This window comes from Cryptotermes secundus, unplaced genomic scaffold (assembly GCF_002891405.2).
Source record: "Cryptotermes secundus unplaced genomic scaffold, Csec_1.0 scaffold426, whole genome shotgun sequence".
Lineage (NCBI taxonomy): Eukaryota > Metazoa > Arthropoda > Insecta > Blattodea > Kalotermitidae > Cryptotermes > Cryptotermes secundus.
In genome coordinates this window covers 890,492-908,572 of record NW_019744113.1, presented here as the reverse complement: position 1 = coordinate 908,572, position 18,081 = coordinate 890,492, and the positions used below count along the sequence as shown (strand labels likewise).

Genomic DNA, 18,081 nt, shown 5'->3' with positions numbered 1-18,081 from the left:
TCCTATACTTGATATATTCGGCTGACCTACCAACCACCGACAACACAGTATTGGCCACATTTGCTGATGATACGGCGATACTCACAGCGAACCATAACCCGATAACTGCCTCCGCAAACCTACAAAACCACATAAATCTCCTACAACAGTGGTTCCACAAATGGCGCATGAGCATAAACAACGAGAAATCAGTCCAAATCACCTTCACCAATCGCCGAACCACTTGTCCACAAATAACAATAAACAACAGGAACATACCACGCAACGCCGAAGTCAAATAATTAGGTCTTTACCTAGATCAAAAACTCACGTGGAGGACTCACATCAAAAAGAAACGCCAACAGTTAACGCTGAAAGAGAGACAGCTGCGCTGGCTGCTAGGAAAACGCTCGCAATTGTCCCAGGAGAACAAAACCCTGTTATACAAGGCACTTTTAAAACCTATATGGACCTATGGCATCGAGCTGTGGGGCTGCGCTCGACCATCCAATACCAAAATCCTCCAAACGTTCCAATCGAAAACACTACGAAGAATCACAGGCGCACCATGGTACGTAACAAACGGAACTATCCACAACGATCTCAACATACCCTTCATCACGGAAGAGATCAGAAAACATGCCACCAGACACCGTACTCGGATAACAGGACACGAAAACCCGCTAATCGTTGAATTAACGAAACCGCACCCAGCAGCAAGACGACTGAGGACAACCTGGCCAGAAGACTTATGTAACTAAAAGGTAGAGTACTGCCACTGGGCAGCTGCCGCCTTCACGACATAAACACCCATCGCATTTACTTATTACTTACAGTGGTCAAGTAGATTGTAAATTGACGTAAAAAAATTCTTATGTGAAAAATTATCATTCAAAATTATTTTTACCCCTACATTACCCTGCTCGGAAAGATATTTAATGTTTCCAAGGATTTATTAACAGTAATATGAGACCATTAGCAGTACACGAGAAATAGTAGTACATCAGTATAAGCTGTTTACGTACAAGACCAAAATTAATATAAAAGTAAATAATTATTTACATAATACAGTATGTTAAAAGTGCCTTCAATTTGTTATATTATCTTACGTTATTCGTACTTCAATTAACAGAATTATGAAATAAATCGTATGTGCAACAAAGAATGAATTCCTTCTATCTCCACACCTCATGGAAGTGGTTGGATGGGCAGCGCTACTTCCAGGTATGAAATATTTACTTTCCTCACCCCCCTCCCCAAAGTGGCTTTACGGCCGTATCTATCAATACAGTATCTGGTATCTTATCAAGCAGTTGACATGTGAAATACAAGTACTGATATAGTACAGTTAGTGTATATGAAATGGGGCACATGTGTGAAGTGAAGACTTCCTTACAGAGTCAGAATATTTTATTTAGACTGATGAGTTCTGGCTGAACAGGAAACTTGGTCAAGATCGTTCTCAGAAACTTTTCTCTTTGGGGGATCGGTTTAACAGTGGAGACTGTAGTGTTGTGATACTAGTGTATATGAAAATATCGATTGTTATTGTTGCATAGAAAGAATAAACTACAACGAAACAACAGATATATTGAGACAAAGTAAGTATTGCTTAAAATCATGTCAATACATCGAATTCTAATTAAAGCTTCATGTTTCCCAAGAGATATATAGGAACTCTGTCGATATCGGAGCTCACTGTTTTCAGCTTCCTTTACCTTCTCACTCCTATAGAACAGATTAGGAGCCGCAACGAAGTAACGGATCTGCAGTCCATCTAGCGACTAGGCTATAAGTTAAAAAACTGATGAATCTTGGTTCAAATCTCGGTAGGGGCAAATGATATTTCCGATCTTCACAATGCACAGAGTGACTCTGGGGCCCATTCGACCTATCCAATTGGTACCAACAACTTTTCCACGCTGTAAAGCAGCAGGGACGTAATCTGACTCACCCCGCGAGTATAAGAATGCGCAGAGCTGTACCTCCATGCCTTTATGGCGTGTTGGTTAATTCTGCCCAAAGGAAAGTCCACTTTTTTTATCTTCGCTGGGGTGGGACTAAGTCCCTTGTACTGCGGCCACTTCTGGCCTATTGTACCAGCCCCAGATGACAGGTGAGGGCGATTGTGGAGAAACTGGTTCAATGAAGATTGGCAGGGGAAACCGAAGTACTCGGAGAAAACCTGCCCCAGCGCCACTTTGTTCACCACAAATCCCACTTGACCAGATCCGGGAAAAGTTCACCTTCATTTATATCCAGGCCACAGTCTTTGTTATATGAAATGTCCGGAATCTTTAATTTGCTTGTATGACAATATGAATGTCTGACAATTTATTGACCTTGACCAGTTATATAGGTGAATGCCCTCTATCCCCTAACTAACTTCGCCGACAAGCGGCGGTCGCTCGGTCGGTATAGTTAGCTTGCGGACTACAGGCCACGGAGCATTTTTAATAGGGTCTAAGTTCGACAGTTATTTTCTGTCTCAGCCGAAAATGCAATTGCAGGAAACATACGACAATAACTTCGGAGTCGTAAGCTATAAATTCAGTTTGCTGAGGCGAGGAATGCGATTGATAAAACAGGAATGAGGAAGCGGTGAGGTTGAGATGGGCATAAGGTGTTTTACGCAAATAAGAATATGTACTGGGCGAGGATGAATGTTCAGTGATTTATATGTTTTTACGTAATCTTATTCAAACAGATAACACACAGTGAATTCTCTTGAAAATTTTAGGGTTCAATCTGTTGGTCATGACTTCTTTATGTTCGCACCTTGAAATATAATCAGGCCTCGCCTTTTTTCACGTATACCAGGAATATCTGTCATGAAGGTGAAGATGGTTTACACGAAACTGCACAGCTTTGCAGTTTCCTTTGGACATCGTTCTATTTTCCTTGCCATAAGACATATTAAGTCCAGAATAAATTCGGGGCATGCTTGCTACTCTTTATCTCACAATCGGTCTTCCGACCTCCTTTGTAAAAAGCAAAGATGAAAATATACAGCGTGTCCACAAAGTCCCTTCGGGGTTTTGAAAAATGTTGGCGCTCAAACAAATTGAGCTAGTCACATACAGTTTGTGGCAGATCATAGTGAAACTCTGGAAGTTTTTTACTGACCTCAGTAGAACTCGATGTATATTAAAAATATAATTTTATCAGCAGTTTTATATGAATGAAAAATCTGTGTATATCTCAAGAAAAGAACATGGATTCAGTATGTTTCAGAACATGGCAGTAAGGAGATTATTTGGAACTAAGAGGGAAACTTTGAGGAGAAGAGAGAACATTATATAATGAAGAGTTTCATAATTCGTGCCCCACATTAAATAGACGGGATCGCTTCTGTGGTCTAGTGGTCAGAGTTCCTGGCTACAGATCCAGAGATCCCGGGTTTGACCTCCGGCGTTACTAGATTTGCTGAGAAGTAGTGGGTCTGGAACGGGATCCACTCAGCGTCGTGAGGATAACTGAGGAGCTACTTCAATTTCAAAGTAGCGGCTCCGGTCTAGAAAACCGAAATTAACGGCCGTGGGGATTTGTTGCACTGAACACACGACACCCTCTATCCGCTAAAGTTGGCACTAACTTCGCAGACAAGCGGCGGTCGGCATAGTTCGATTGCGGACTAAAGCCACGGATTTGTTTTGTTTTTGTGATCAGATCAAGATAGGATAAGAACCAGATATGCACACAGCATTCTGTTCCGAAAAGAAGAAACCATCTGAAAGATCTACTAGACATATATGGGACGATAATATTAAGACTGGTCTTAAAAGAAAATAGAATATGAGGATGGTTACTGGATGCAACTGATTTCTGTAGTGAGCTCTTTTAAACAATGGAATGCACTTCGGGGTTCCATAAGGTGCTGGAAAATTCTTGACCAGCTGCTCTGTTACCACCTTCTCAATAAAATTTCCTACGTAATTTTTCTTAAGCCCAAACATCTTCATCATTTTGTTATTAAAATACCTTCACTATGTGTTCTTTAAGAAACTCGTAAGAACATACGAAACAACTATCAGGTTAAAGAACAAAACATGTTGCTGTTACTTTCTCAGTAGTGCCATTTCGAGACTGGTTGACGCTGATTTGTATAACCCTGACCTACAATTTTTTTTTAAATGCTACTCCATTAATTGACAAGTTCTTCGCGTTTATGGGATCATTACTATACTCCATATTTGGCTGAGGGGGAAGTGAACAGTTCGTCCAACTTCCGAATACAGAATGTCCCAGCACATGAATAATGGCGTACCGACTGCTAGGTTAGAAACAGAAGAGTTGCTTTCACCTTACCCCACGTCAGAGCCGTCCAGTGTGTCGCCCATTCCAAAGCAAGCAAAGTAGGATGCCTCTTACATCGTCATTTCGTGACGTACCTGGTTCCAATCTGGAACGGGTTACCGGTAATCTTAACTGAAGCTCTACGTGGATGTTCTCATTCCTTTAAACACGAATGCAGTATACGATCTAAAAGTCTGTGACGACGTAACACGAGTACAAATATTGCATTTTTGGATATTACCCGTTTAATTAAAATTAATTTCGCATAGTGGGGGTGGAGTCCAGCTGGGTTCACTTGGCACGTCGGCCACTGATTGGCCTATTGTACTTGCCCCTGGTGATTATGATGATGGAGAATTTAGTGGAATGAAGATTGGCAGAGGAAACCGAAGTACTCGGAGAAAACCTGCCCCAGCACTACTCTGTCCACCACAAATCCCACTTGACCAGACCCAGGATCGAACCCGGGCCGCCGCGGTGGGAAACCAGCGACTAACCACTTGAGCTATGGCGCGGCCAAAGTTTGCACTAACTTCGCCGACAAGAGGTGGTCGCTCGGTCAGTATCGTTCGCATGCGGACTAAAACCACGGAGTTTGTTTAATGACAAATATTTAAAAAAAAATATGCATCATAAAAAAATTTCCAATATATTATGCTTATTCATAAAAAAAGGTAAGACATGCATTTATTTGTCCCACCAAACCATATCTAAAATTTAAGAAATGAAATAATTAATACATATGTCCAAATGAGCATATATTTAGTTGCAAGAAAGAAATATGCATTTGTATTAGAATCCGGTCCCTAGTGATCAGTTATCCTGGCGTTCATTCAGAGGTAATGTCCAGAAACCTTAACGACATTTTCAGTATGTTTCGACCTGATGGCAGGACACGTACTGATCACGGGTCACAGTTGATATTCGTGCTGTCATGTTCTTGTGCATATTAAGCGGCTAACCTGCAGTTACGCATCGCCGTAGTGATAAGTGTATAGTTAGAATGAGAATGTTAATAGGGGTCTATATCTAACAGGTGCATTTCCTATCAACACTCACCAATCAATATAATTAATCATCACTAGTCATCGTGGCATGNCACCACCACCACCACCACCACCACCACCACTACCACCATTATCATCGTCGCCATCATCGACTGCCAGCTCTTAACCTCTCAGCAACGAGGAAAATATGTTGTCGTTATGGGGTCTGTGAAACTAGCGTAAAACATATAACAACTTAAACCAAACTATTTATTTTTTACAATTTTATAATTAATTCGTCGCACTGTCGATGAAGCCTCACAAAACAATGACAGAGACCCTCTGTGTCGCCTTACAAGTTCTCTTATGAAACTGGCAAGAATATATATCGAAGCTGAAGGCGGAAAGTCTGAACATTTATGACAGCAATGAAATTCCAGGGTATGTAAACTCATGTAGAACCGTTAAATGTCATTTTTTTCTTGTAATAAACATGTTTGTCCTATTCGAATGATCTTAAAATTCCTTCCTACAACATTGTAATCGTTGATAATATTACCCGCGCTAGTATAACATTTTTTTTTTCAGTGTGACCTCGGGATATCCTCCTGAAGTTATGACACAAAGTCATGAAATGCCCTGTCTAATAAGGAATGAAACAAGAAAGAGACAAGCGTGTGCTTACAACATGATTTCTTGTGACAAAACATATATAGCCACAAGGAGATAAGAGTGGCACATGGTTCAGTTATCGCACGCATTTCATGAAAAAATTGAAACATCATCAAAAGTTCATATTATATATAGCACAGTATACGATAAAATTAATTTCAAGCCTGAAGAGACAAGGGTCATAGGCAAGAGAGACAAATATGCCCTCAGGTTCTCTGTGTTATGCCAGTAGAGTCCATCGCAACATAGATAGTGGGTTTAGTGTGGATAATAACGGAACGGGAGCGCCTCTGTAGTCTAGTGGTCAGAGTTCCTAGCTACATATCCACAGGTCCCGGGTTTAATTCCCGGCGTTACCAGATTATCTGAGAAGTAGTGGGTCTGGAACGGGGTCCACTCAGCCTCGTGAGGATAATTGAAGAGCTATTTCAAGGAAACAGTGGATCCGGTCTAGAAAACCGAAATTAACGGCCGTGGGGATCCGTTACGCTGACCACGCGGCACACTATCTATCCGCAAAAATTGGCACTAGCTTCGCCGACAAGCGGTGGTCGCTCAGTCGGTATAGTTCGCTTGCGGGCTAAAAAGCCACGGAGTTAATAATGGAACGGACAGAAGTTACACGAGGGCACGAAGGCGTGTATGGGTCATGGAAATACGGACCCACACATTCAAGACCGCGGCAAGGGATCGAGTTCACATTTCTTCATTTGATTCGTCTTTCTTTCGTATTTTCTTTACTCTGTCTTCTTTCCTTTCTCCCCTTTCCTCTTTCTGCCTTTTCTCGCTCATTTCCTTTCTCTCATTTATCTCCTGTGCTCGTCGTGAAAGTGCCTTGTTAGTCCCCAGAGGTGATCTTCATATTCTTGGCAATAGAACACGCCACGTCCCTGTCAGGAATCGAACCTCCTGTCGTCCAGCTCGTAGCCATTCAGTTTGTCACTAAAGCAAGCACCCGGGGCCCATCGTTTAGAAGACTTGGGGATCCTCAGAGCTGACATATGGTTGTGATAATTATGGGAGTCAAAATTTTCTAATCACTTTAGACTAATATGCAAGTGATAATGGGAGAGAGTTTCTCTGAGGACTTCGGTTTCCCTTTCCAACTCTCATTCAACCAAATGTGCCATACTCATCTATCATCTGGGTCTGGTACAATGGACCAATTAGTGGCCGATATACAAGTTGGACTCAGTCCCACTCCACCCCAAGGAAGAAATATATAAAAAATTATATTACGAAAAATCTGATCATGGACTGAGGTTGAAATTCGAGGTTCTCACAGAGATGACCGAAGATTATTGTCTTTCTGGATTTTATACTGTGTATTTTGGCAGGGCGTTCCTGCGAAACTAAGGTAGACATTTATCAGACAACAACAACTCCGTGGTTTTAGTCCGCAAGCGAACTATACCGACCGAGCGACCGCCGCTTGTCGGCGAAGTTAGTGCTAACTTCAGCGGATAGAGGGTGCTGAGGTCTGACCAGAATGTTTGGGGCTAGAAGGCGAGAAGTTAGAGTAGACTGGAAAAAATTTGCAAGACAACACACCTGCATTGACTTTTCAACATATTCACCATGGATCGCAATGTACTTAGTGAGCCTGGGAATGAGTTTCTTTTTTATTCCAGCCTCGCAGAAATCTTCCGTCTGCTCTCTTAGCCAGGGAGAACATGCTCGACACTTCTGGATATTGTTGATGTGGTCCATAGTTGGTTAAACGTCTGTCAGCACAAATGTTTTCATCAATTCTTTCATCAGTGATAAGGATGGCCTTCCACTCCTTATTTCATCATTAATATCACCTCTTCGCGCTTCATATTGACGACACAATTTTGCCACGTTTTGCCTCTTCGTAACAGAAACAAAATGGTAATGAATTTCAGCAGCAATTTCTCCTTTCGCGTGAAGAAACTGCATCACTCACCTACTCACTCACTACTCACCTCCAACTAGTGCCGAGGTCAAGAAAATGTGGATCTATACATCCACTCCCCCATGCGCCTTCATGGCGTAGTGCTTAATTAATTAAGCACACGGACAATTTTACATTTTACGGCCGTTTTAAACACACATTGCGAGCACAACTTTGCCGTGACTGTGGCCGGTAAACTATGCCCTGTCATACGGTTCCTATCTCACAAGGCAGCACTGCCATTTCTGAAGAAAAAAAATCCCTTTCATTTTTACGGGACTTGTATCTTTACTTTCCGGATATTTCTCGTAATTTGGATAGAGCATAAATCTTTTCTGCGGACAGATTAGAGAGCCTCACAGCGGTCACTATAAAGAATACCATCTTCTGGGTTGTAATGCCATGCAGTTTGATTGAAGTGTACCCATGTTTCGGAGGAATGTATCTCCTCCATCTTCAGGGTCAAAGAGTAAGCAAAGAAAGAAACGTGGAGACTTGCCGCCTGCTTATTGCTGGTTCTTGATTGGCGTACTCATCGACCCTGAAGACAGAGGCGATGCGTTCCTCCGAAATGTCAGTGGAGTTCTGTCGAAGTTATGGCATTACAACCTAGAACTAGTCACCCTTGTTCCTCATTACATACACGTATTTCGGCTATATACGGCCATCAGCAAGTATTATATTTTGTTAAAATTGTTGCAGTGTATGCCAAAGTTATACATTGCGTGTGAACGCGATATTTCCTAACTAAAATTGAGTTTGCAATTAAAATTAATTAACGTCTTAATGTTATTTCTATTGTGAACGCGATATTTCCTAACTAAAATTGAGTTTGCAATTAAAATTAATTAACGTCTTAATGTTATTTCTATTGTGAACGCGATATTTCCTAACTAAAATTGAGTTTGCAATTAAAATTAATTAATGTCTTAATGTTATTTCTATTGTGGTATTGGTCCATTCATTGAAAATATATTTGTTTGAGAGTATTTCTCCTTACTACGGCTTCTTATACATCAGATACTGGAAATTACTTCTAGAAACAGTTTTTCGGTTCAGTTGGTATGATGTAAATGACCTTGCAAGGTTAGTGTGGCAGTAGCATTCTAGACTTGTATGTGGAAGGTGGCCGCGCCATAGCTCAAGCGGTTAGTCGCTGGCTTCCCACCGCGGCAGACCGGTTTCGAGCCCAGGTCAAGTCAAAGTGTGATTTGTGGTGGACAAAGTGGCACTGGGGCAGGTTTTCTCCGAGTACTTCGGTTTCCCCTGCCAATCATCATTCCACCAAATTCTCCATCATCATAATCAACCGGGGAAGTTACAATAGTCCAATCAGTGGCCGCGTGCCGAGTGGACTCAGCTGGACTCCACCTCCCACTATGCGAAATAAAAAAAATATGTGGAAAGTGCTTGTTCTAACCTCAGTCGGGAAACCGACTATCTTGACTGAGGTTTATTTCATAGTTCTCTCAGTCCCTCCAAGGAAATCCCTGAATAGTGCTTTAAAATTAGGCCACGACCGCTTCCTTCCACGTCATTCTCAATTAATTATCCTTTATCATGCAACTATTCGAAGCTATATAATCTGGGTTACTGATTAACAAAAAGGTAAAGCTATCCCTGTAACAGGCCTCGGAGGCCCATAGGGTAGTGAGACGTCGAGGCTTCCACATTTTCTAGACAATAGGCTCACAGATGGTGGTAAGGTTGTCAGCCTTACGCGCCGGCCGCCCTTTACGTCCAGGAAGATTCCTGGTACTCATTTCTATTGAAGGTTGAATCGGCACCAGGGCCATAGTACGGCTGGAAGGATAAGGTCAATTGAGAAATCTAATGACTTTATCGGGACTCGAACCCGCGACTTTCCGGCTTGTAGCATAGTGCCTCAACCAACTACTCTACCGCGTGCCTCTTGAGCTACTGATAGCGTTGTTAAATAAATTACAAACGAAAGAAGTGTATATCATAAATTGAAGGCTGTCAGATTAAATCCCCTTTTCGAGGTCCACGACATTCGTCTCCTCTCTGTTTACTTAAGCTGTTTTGAAGTGTGGAAAAAGTTGATGGATATGGTGCTGTCATGTAGGGGCTTGATGAGGGCTCAGACACCAAATACGACGCTCTTCATCTGTGATCCTATCATCTCTTCTGTCTTATCTGCCGTACCCGAAATAAGTTTGACTGGAAATTGTTTACACAGAATGGTACAGAGTAGAAGATTCTGGTGAATAAATGTCTTATTCATTATTGCCAGTAGAAGCCTAATTGTTGTATGAAAGTTATTAGGAATTAACGGGTTAGAAATTATATTTCTGAAAAGGCGATTGAATGTGGTGCAGTTTTTTTCTGGAATAAATACCACTGTATCACTCTGGAACCATAACCTTCTTACAGACTAGCTCAGTAACTAACTGGCTAAGCATCAAGGGACATATTTACAGTAAATGAAAAATCGACGAAGTAATAAGCTAAGAAAATAAAACTCCGTAGTTTTAGTTCGCAAGTGAACTAACCGACCGAGCGACCGCCGCTTGTCGGCGAAGTTAGTGCCAACTTTAGCGGATAGAGGGTGTCGAGTGTTTAAGTGGTTAAGAAATTCTCTTTACAGAATATAACCATTCATTTCCATCGCCAGGAAAGTCTATTTTAACAAAGTTTCATTCAGACCAGGTGTTAAACGCGTGCTTTCATATGATCCTTTTTATTGATTATTATTCTTACACCTATCAGTAGGTCTGATTAGTGGTATCACTTTATGAGCTTCTAAAGTAAAAATTTGGTATGAATTTTTTGTATGCTTCATGCGTATAACATGCCTTATCTATAATCAATTAATCACTTTATCAATAATAAATAGCAATGCTGAAGATCACCTTATGATTTAGTAAATATTTTACATCAAGCGGCAATATACCTGGTTTCTGATCTGGATATACCCAGTTCAGGTCTTTACTGTACACCGTTTTCCCCGATTGAGATATTTCATTCGGTGGAATGACGACTGAAAGCCAGAATAACGGAGCGATAAGAAACATCTTTTGCTAGGCTACAGAAACCTATACAGCCAACTATTCGTATTGCGAGATAATGTAGGATCTACGCTTGATGGGATTTGCCATAAATTTAGCGCCATTGCACAAAGATAATAACACAAATCTTACCACACTGCCCATCTGATGGATTACATTGGACTGACCACATGTTTCATGGAATCTTACACCCGCTGAGAGGCTGTCCCGTTTAGCGGACATGACTTTCAATAGACTAAGAAAACAATATTTTATTAATTAATTAATTATATGGTAATATAACATGAAGGTTCTACATCGTTAACATCAAACTCCGCCTGAGTCTCTTCCACTCATCCTCATAAATTTCATGCTTAAAATCTATCCTATCGATACCTTTCCATCTTAATCTTGGTCTTCCAAGCGTCTGTTTTCCAGGGAGAGGGTCCGCTAAAATAATTCCCTGTACATTTCTTGCCTCTAATCAAAGTACGTTCTCAGGCAATTGTAGGCCCCAGGATGTCACTATGGTGACAACACTAGAAGACCTGTATGAATGATGAAGATCGTTGTCGTATAGCCCTGTAATCCTAAATGTTCCTTTATTTGATCCCTCATAGGTCCAGATATGATCCTGATCACTGTTTTCAAACGTGTGTCATTTATATGGATAAAGAAACTATACTCCGTGGTTTCAGTACGCAAGCGAACTATACCGACCGCGCGACCGCCGCTTGTCAACGAAGTTAGTGCTAACTTTAGCGGACAGAGGGTATCGCGTGGTCAGCGCAACGAATCCTCAAGGACGTTAATTTCGGTATTCTAGACCGGAGCTGCTATTTCCTGGAAATACCTTCCTCAAATATCCTCAAGCGGCCTCCGTAGTCTAGAGNCCCAACAGCAGTCTCTAATACCTCTGGTAGATGGGGGAAGCATTATAGATACCTCTCAGCTAGTAGAGCCGGTCTCGCTGGCTGGGCGGGACTGATGGTAAGCACCAGTACCGGTAGGATATAGAGACTGGTAGAAATCATAGAGGGAAGCACAATGGACCAATACAGGTCTCAGTGCATGGGGAAACCTACCCTCTCCAATAACTAACTAAATATCCTCACGAGGCTGAGTGGACTCCGTTCCAGATCCACTACTTCTCACGAAATCTGGTAGCGCCTGGAATTGAACCCGGTTCTCTGGATCTGTAACCAGGAACTCTGACCTCTAGACCACAGAGGCGGTAATTTTTATGGATATGTTATTATTAAAGTAATATATAATTTTCGGATAAGAAACAAACCGTGAAGAATACTATCGTCTGGCATGTGACACTATGTACGCTGGCAGAAGCCAATAGACGTTTCGGAGTAACTTCCTGCTACCATCTTCAGGAACGAAGAGTAAGCCAATCGGTGAGCAAGCATAATGTCGCATCCCACAAGGCAGCAGTCCTTATAGTAGCCGCGGTAAGAATCCACAATCTCACAGAATAAACTATGAATATCCGGCTTTACCCAGTTGGTTTATAAAAGTTGTGCATTTACAGTATGGCCGTGTGTAGGAAGATTGAAAATCAAAATTTACGTATGTAGGTTCGGCACTATTACAAGGTGTGGCAATAAAGAACANGTAAATTCCGTAATCTCTCCTTAATGCTAGACGGACTATAATGTAGCCTCAGTGAGAAGTGGAATATTCCGCAAGTGTTTTGCCGGAAATCCCGTATCATGCCTCGAGTTTCCACCCATCCTACAGTTTCAGTGACCCGGAAAATGCAGGTTATAATGTGCAAACACTGGCGTGTGTAATGTTACATGAATGCCGAGTGTAAACATAACATTCTTTGCTAATCGTAACATACAAATCCAAATATTTATATACCTCTGTTTTCAAACCCATATATGGCAAAAAGGGTAAAATGGTCCCTGTGTTTAACTAATTAAGCAGTACGCCATCAAGAGGTATAGGGGAGTAGGTATTTAGATCCATGTATTCTTGACCTTGGCACTAGCTGGAAGTGAGCGGCCAGCTTCACGCCCCGGCCGCTTTACCCTGGGGTAAGGGCCTCCGGTACTCTTTGGATAGGATGCTGGATGGGCCACAGAACCGGTCTGCACGACACAGAGAAGCGAAAGACTTTGTCACTAACGGGATTCGAGCTCCGACCTCTCGGCCGTCCAGTAACCGGTCGTTATACCGACTGCTCTGTCCCGGCTACCACCCATATGTATAGTGATATATCAAACCTATAGCAGCGATGTCAAAAAGGCAGCCTAGACGGTAGATTATTTTTGAATATATGGGCTGTATTTTTATAAAAAGGCAATACAAATGGAAATCTCTGCATCTCCACATCAGTGGCAGAGCAGAGGGATATCAAGAATGTGTTAATTCAATGTATGTTTTGTACAAGACACATATGGGAATTTGAGCTAAAAATTACTAAAATCTGAGGAAGAAAATGTAAACTAAAAAAGAAAAAGGTTAACAATAGCTGAAATCATCTTTCTTTTTATAAAAACTTCTACTTCATTTCCATGTGAAGATTTCTGCCTGCACAGAATAATAAATGAACGGTGCTGAAAAGAAGAAACAGCCGCTGCAGCACATGTAGACAAGAGCCGGTGTCCCTGGTATTTAAAACTTTAAATTTTGAACTTTAAATTTTAAACTATAATTCTAAAATAAAATTGACGAGCGTGTGTTGACGAAATTTTAAAACAAAACTGACAGGCTGATATTTTAGATTTTGGACTGTGTGCAGTGTGACAGCTACGTAGTGAAAAATACACCTGATGATGGCCAATTACGGCGAAACATGTAGTGTAGAGGAATAAAAGACAAAGATCTACAACCAAATAAATTGTTGCATTCACGACGGCATTTGTATTATTATATATAGAAGTGTATAGTGCAACAGGATGCTTAAATATAATATAGAGAACAAACAAACTAGGCATATTTAGAAAAATGCTGAGATATAGTTTGGAAATATGTGAATGTTTACAATATTTGATCCTAATCCATATTTTTTATTTGTTACAGTGATATTCAGCTAGAGGCAAGATGGCTGCTTTGAAGTGGACTATCATGCTGCTAGCATTTCATCTCATGGGATTATTTTACAGTAAATCAATAACAGCAGCACCAATTTATAATAGTGAAGAAAATCAACTCTCTGGCACGACAGATAGCACTCTGGTACACATGAATGATCATGACATTAGTGATACACATGAAACAAATACACATAATGGAGGAAACGATCATGATGTTAATGGAGTTGCTGAGAAGGGTAAAGATCGAACAAGTAAGGAAGGCCAAGAATTTGGAAATGAGACGGAATCAGGAGGCTCTATTCATGAAAATGTTGCAATTTCACCTAACCCACATGAAGATGGTGACATGGCACGATCTCAAGGTACATCGAATGATGAAGAGAACAAGGAAGACAATAATAAAGCCTCTTCAATAGAAGATGATAATGTCAGTTCTGAAGGTCATGTTCATAAAGAATCAGGACCAGCAGGAAATTCTGATGAAGGGGGCCATGTAAAGCACGAAGAAGCACATGATCAGGAAATGGATACTGATGTAGCCAGTGAGGATGAAGCCGATACTGATGTGGCCCATGATGTTGAAGAGGATATTGGTGCAGCTCATGAAGATAATGAGGATACTGGTGTAGTCCATGGTGAGGAAGTCGATACTGATGCAGCCCATGATGTTGAAGAGGATACTGGTGCGGCTCATGAAGATAATGAGGATACTGGTGCAGCCCAAGATGGGGAAGCTGATACTGGTGCGGCCCATGATGTTGAAGATCATACTCGTACTGGTGCAGCTCATGAGCATAATGGGGACACTGAGGCAGCTCATGAAGATAATGAGCATACTGGTGCAGCCCATGATGAGGAAGTCGATACTGGTGCGGCCCATGATGTTGAAGAGGATAATGGTGCAGCTCATGAAGATAATGAGGATACTGGTGCAGTCCATGGTGAGGAAGTCGATACTGGTGCGGCCCATGGTGTTGAAGAGGATAATGGTGCAGCTCATGAAGATAATGAGTATACTGGTGCAGTCCATGGTAAGGAAGTCGATACTGGTGCGGCCCGTGATGTTGAAGAGGATAATGGTGTAGCTCATGAAGGTGATGTGGTTACTGATGCAGCCCATGATGTTGAAGAGGATACTGGTGCAACTCATGAAGATAATGAGGACATTGGTGCAGCTCATGAAGGTGATGTGGATACTGGTGCAGTCCATGGTGAGGAAGTCGATACTGGTGCGGCCCATGGTGTTGAAGAGGATAATGGTGCAGCTCATGAAGATAATGAGTATACTGGTGCAGTCCATGGTGAGGAAGTCGATACTGGTGCGGCCCGTGATGTTGAAGAGGATAATGGTGTAGCTCATGAAGGTGATGTGGTTACTGATGCAGCCCATGATGTTGAAGAGGATACTGGTGCAACTCATGAAGATAATGAGGACATTGGTGCAGCTCATGAAGGTGATGTGGATACTGGTGCAGCCCATGACGATGAAAAGAATACTGGTGCAACTCATGAAGATAATGAGGGTACAGGTGCAGATCAAGGTGCTGCTGAGGTTACTGGTAAAGCCTATGATATTGAAGAGGATGGTGGTGCAATACATGATAATGAAGTGGATGCTGGTTCTGCTCGCGAAGATAATGAGGACATTAATCAAGCTCATGAAGGTGATGATATTGGTGCAGGCCATAACAATGAAGAACATACTTTTACAGAAAATGATCATAAAGAGGATCATGATGCAGACAATGAAGATTTTGGTGCCGAAGATGTTCACAAAGAGAATCATATTGCAGAATATGAAGACAAAGGAAAGTATACGGCTGTATTGCATGGAGCTTTTAAAGAAGAGACTACTAAAACAAATGGAACTAATGATAAGGGACTTGAACCACATGTGCACCATGAAGAGGCAACTGCAGGCTTGGTGCATGGAGTTATTACCCAACATATACATGCATCACCTGGTAATGGTATTGCATCAAATGGAGACAAAGCTACAGGCTGTAATTGTTCTAACAATGAGACGGACATCTCTGAAAGAAGGGAAATTGATCAAAAATATGGTGATAAAAATAAAGATAAACCTGATGCCATAAGTACTGACATAGTAAAGATTCATGGTGGGGATGAAAATTCAGTCTCAGATAGAATAGATGAGTACAATTTAACCACGTCAGTCACTGGTTGTGAAAATTGCACTGTTGTATCTGGACCACAATTGCAGAAAGAGGAAATTAGAAGACAAGGCGCTGATGGTATAAATGAACCAGGACATGTGTCTCAGTCTCAAGATTCTGAGTATTCTCAGAGTTCGACTGGTTCGTTTGTTGTTTTGGGTATCATCATGGGTACAATAGTTGTTCTCCTTGGATACTCTGTGTTCAAGAGCAGGTGGAGGAATGCACAGGAAGCAAAGAATGAAGATTTTGGTACAGAAATGGCAGATGTGAAGAAAAATCTTTTACCACGGAATGAATTTAGTGGTGGTATTCATCCCACTATATATCTGGAAGCAGACGAAAGTAACTCTAAACTGTTAGCAGACACACAGTATAAGGGTAACAATGCAAAGAACGAAGGAACACTCAACGTCGAAGCTGGAATAGCTGACTATGGTGTTCAGAATCAGAAAGATCACGAAAGATATGATGGTTCACATCCTAAGCAGGAAATTGATTTTGATAGGATTGAAACTCAGTCAGAACCAAATGCACCAGACAACACTCTAAAATCCCATTCTCAAGAAAGCTCTAAACTTCTCTCAGAAGCTGTTATTACAAAGAAAGTGGAGACACTAGATGTTCAATGTGCACGTCATCCACTGAAACCTCAAAAGGCCCCAGATAACACTTCTAAATCCTATTCTCAAGACAGCACTAATCATTACCCAGAAGTTTTCATTGCAAATAAATTGGAGACATCTGATGTTCAATGTGCACATCTTCCAGTGAAACCTCAAGAGGCTACAGATAAGACCTCCAAATCCCATTCTCAAGAGTGCACCGATCAGTTTCCACAACTTTTCATTGTAAAGAAATTGGAGACAGCTGATATTCAATGTGTACATCATCCGGCGAAACCTCAAAAGGACCCAGATAACACTTTCAAACCCCATTCTCAAGAGAGCACTAATTATTTCCCAGAAGTTTTCGTTGCAAAGAAATTGGAGACAGCTGATGTTCAATGTGTACAATGTGTACATCATCCACTGAAACCTCAAAAGGCTCCAGATAACACTTCCAAAGCCCACTCTCAAGAGAGCATTAATAATTTCTCAGAAAATGTCATTACAAAGGAAGTGGAGACAGCTGATGTACAAATTTCACATCATCCAATGGAACCTCAAAAGGTCCCAGATAACACTTCCAAAGCCCACTCTCAAGAGAGCACTAATAATTTCTCAGAAAATATCATTATAAAGAAAGTGGAAACAGCTGATGTCCAAAGTGCACATGATTCATCTCATCAAAATGGTCTCAACAATGCAAATGTTGTGTCTGAAGTAATAGCTGAGACACCGCCTAGTGTTCCATCACAGAATAATTACGTTGTTGCAAATAGCGGTGGTCTGGTAATGATTCCTGGCGAGGTGTATACTACATCAATGCCAGCGACATGTGTGAGTCGTACTGTTGTAAATAGGCCACCATGCCGCACTTTCACATACCAATAGCAGTCATAATATGATGACATTTTTCATTTCTGGAGGATTAACCTTGAAAGGTGTTATTTGTGTTATGAGTATTGAGTCGAAACCAGTGATTCTCAGGTGTGGCCATCATCATCAAAAAACAATCAGATATACACACATGTTCTAATCCTGGTATTTCTTCTGCATTCTCATAGTAGCCAAAGTGGGTTTGCACACAATTTTTTTAAGCTCTAAGTACATTTTGGTATTCATTGTTCATATTCAGTGTTCTCACTAAATGGAGGTTATGCATAATTACACAAAGAAACTGCTCTTCATACACAAGACTTATTGTATACAATTACAATTATCGTAAAATTATTTATTATCGTCCTGGTTTTTAAGATAACAAATAAAAAGAGGACGTTTCGGAAACTGGATCTGTTTCCGTCCTCAAGTGAAGGAAAACACCTATTCAGTTGGGTCCCTTAGAAAGAGCTAGCCTCAATCACTGGACCCAGTGGTTGAGGCTAGCTCTTTC

The 18,081-nt window shown here is 41.3% G+C and overlaps 1 protein-coding gene across 1 annotated transcript; it reads left to right on the top strand.

Moving 5' to 3' along the window:
• The first annotated feature begins 1,494 nt into the window (after positions 1-1,494).
• LOC111874467 (dentin sialophosphoprotein) lies at positions 1,495-17,967 on the top strand. Its single transcript, XM_023869991.2, has 2 exons — positions 1,495-1,580; positions 13,896-17,967. The coding sequence occupies exon 2, from the start codon at positions 13,917-13,919 to the stop codon at positions 17,580-17,582; it is 3,666 nt and encodes a 1,221-aa protein (XP_023725759.1). The 5' UTR covers positions 1,495-1,580; positions 13,896-13,916; the 3' UTR covers positions 17,583-17,967.
• The last annotated feature ends 114 nt before the right edge of the window (positions 17,968-18,081 follow it).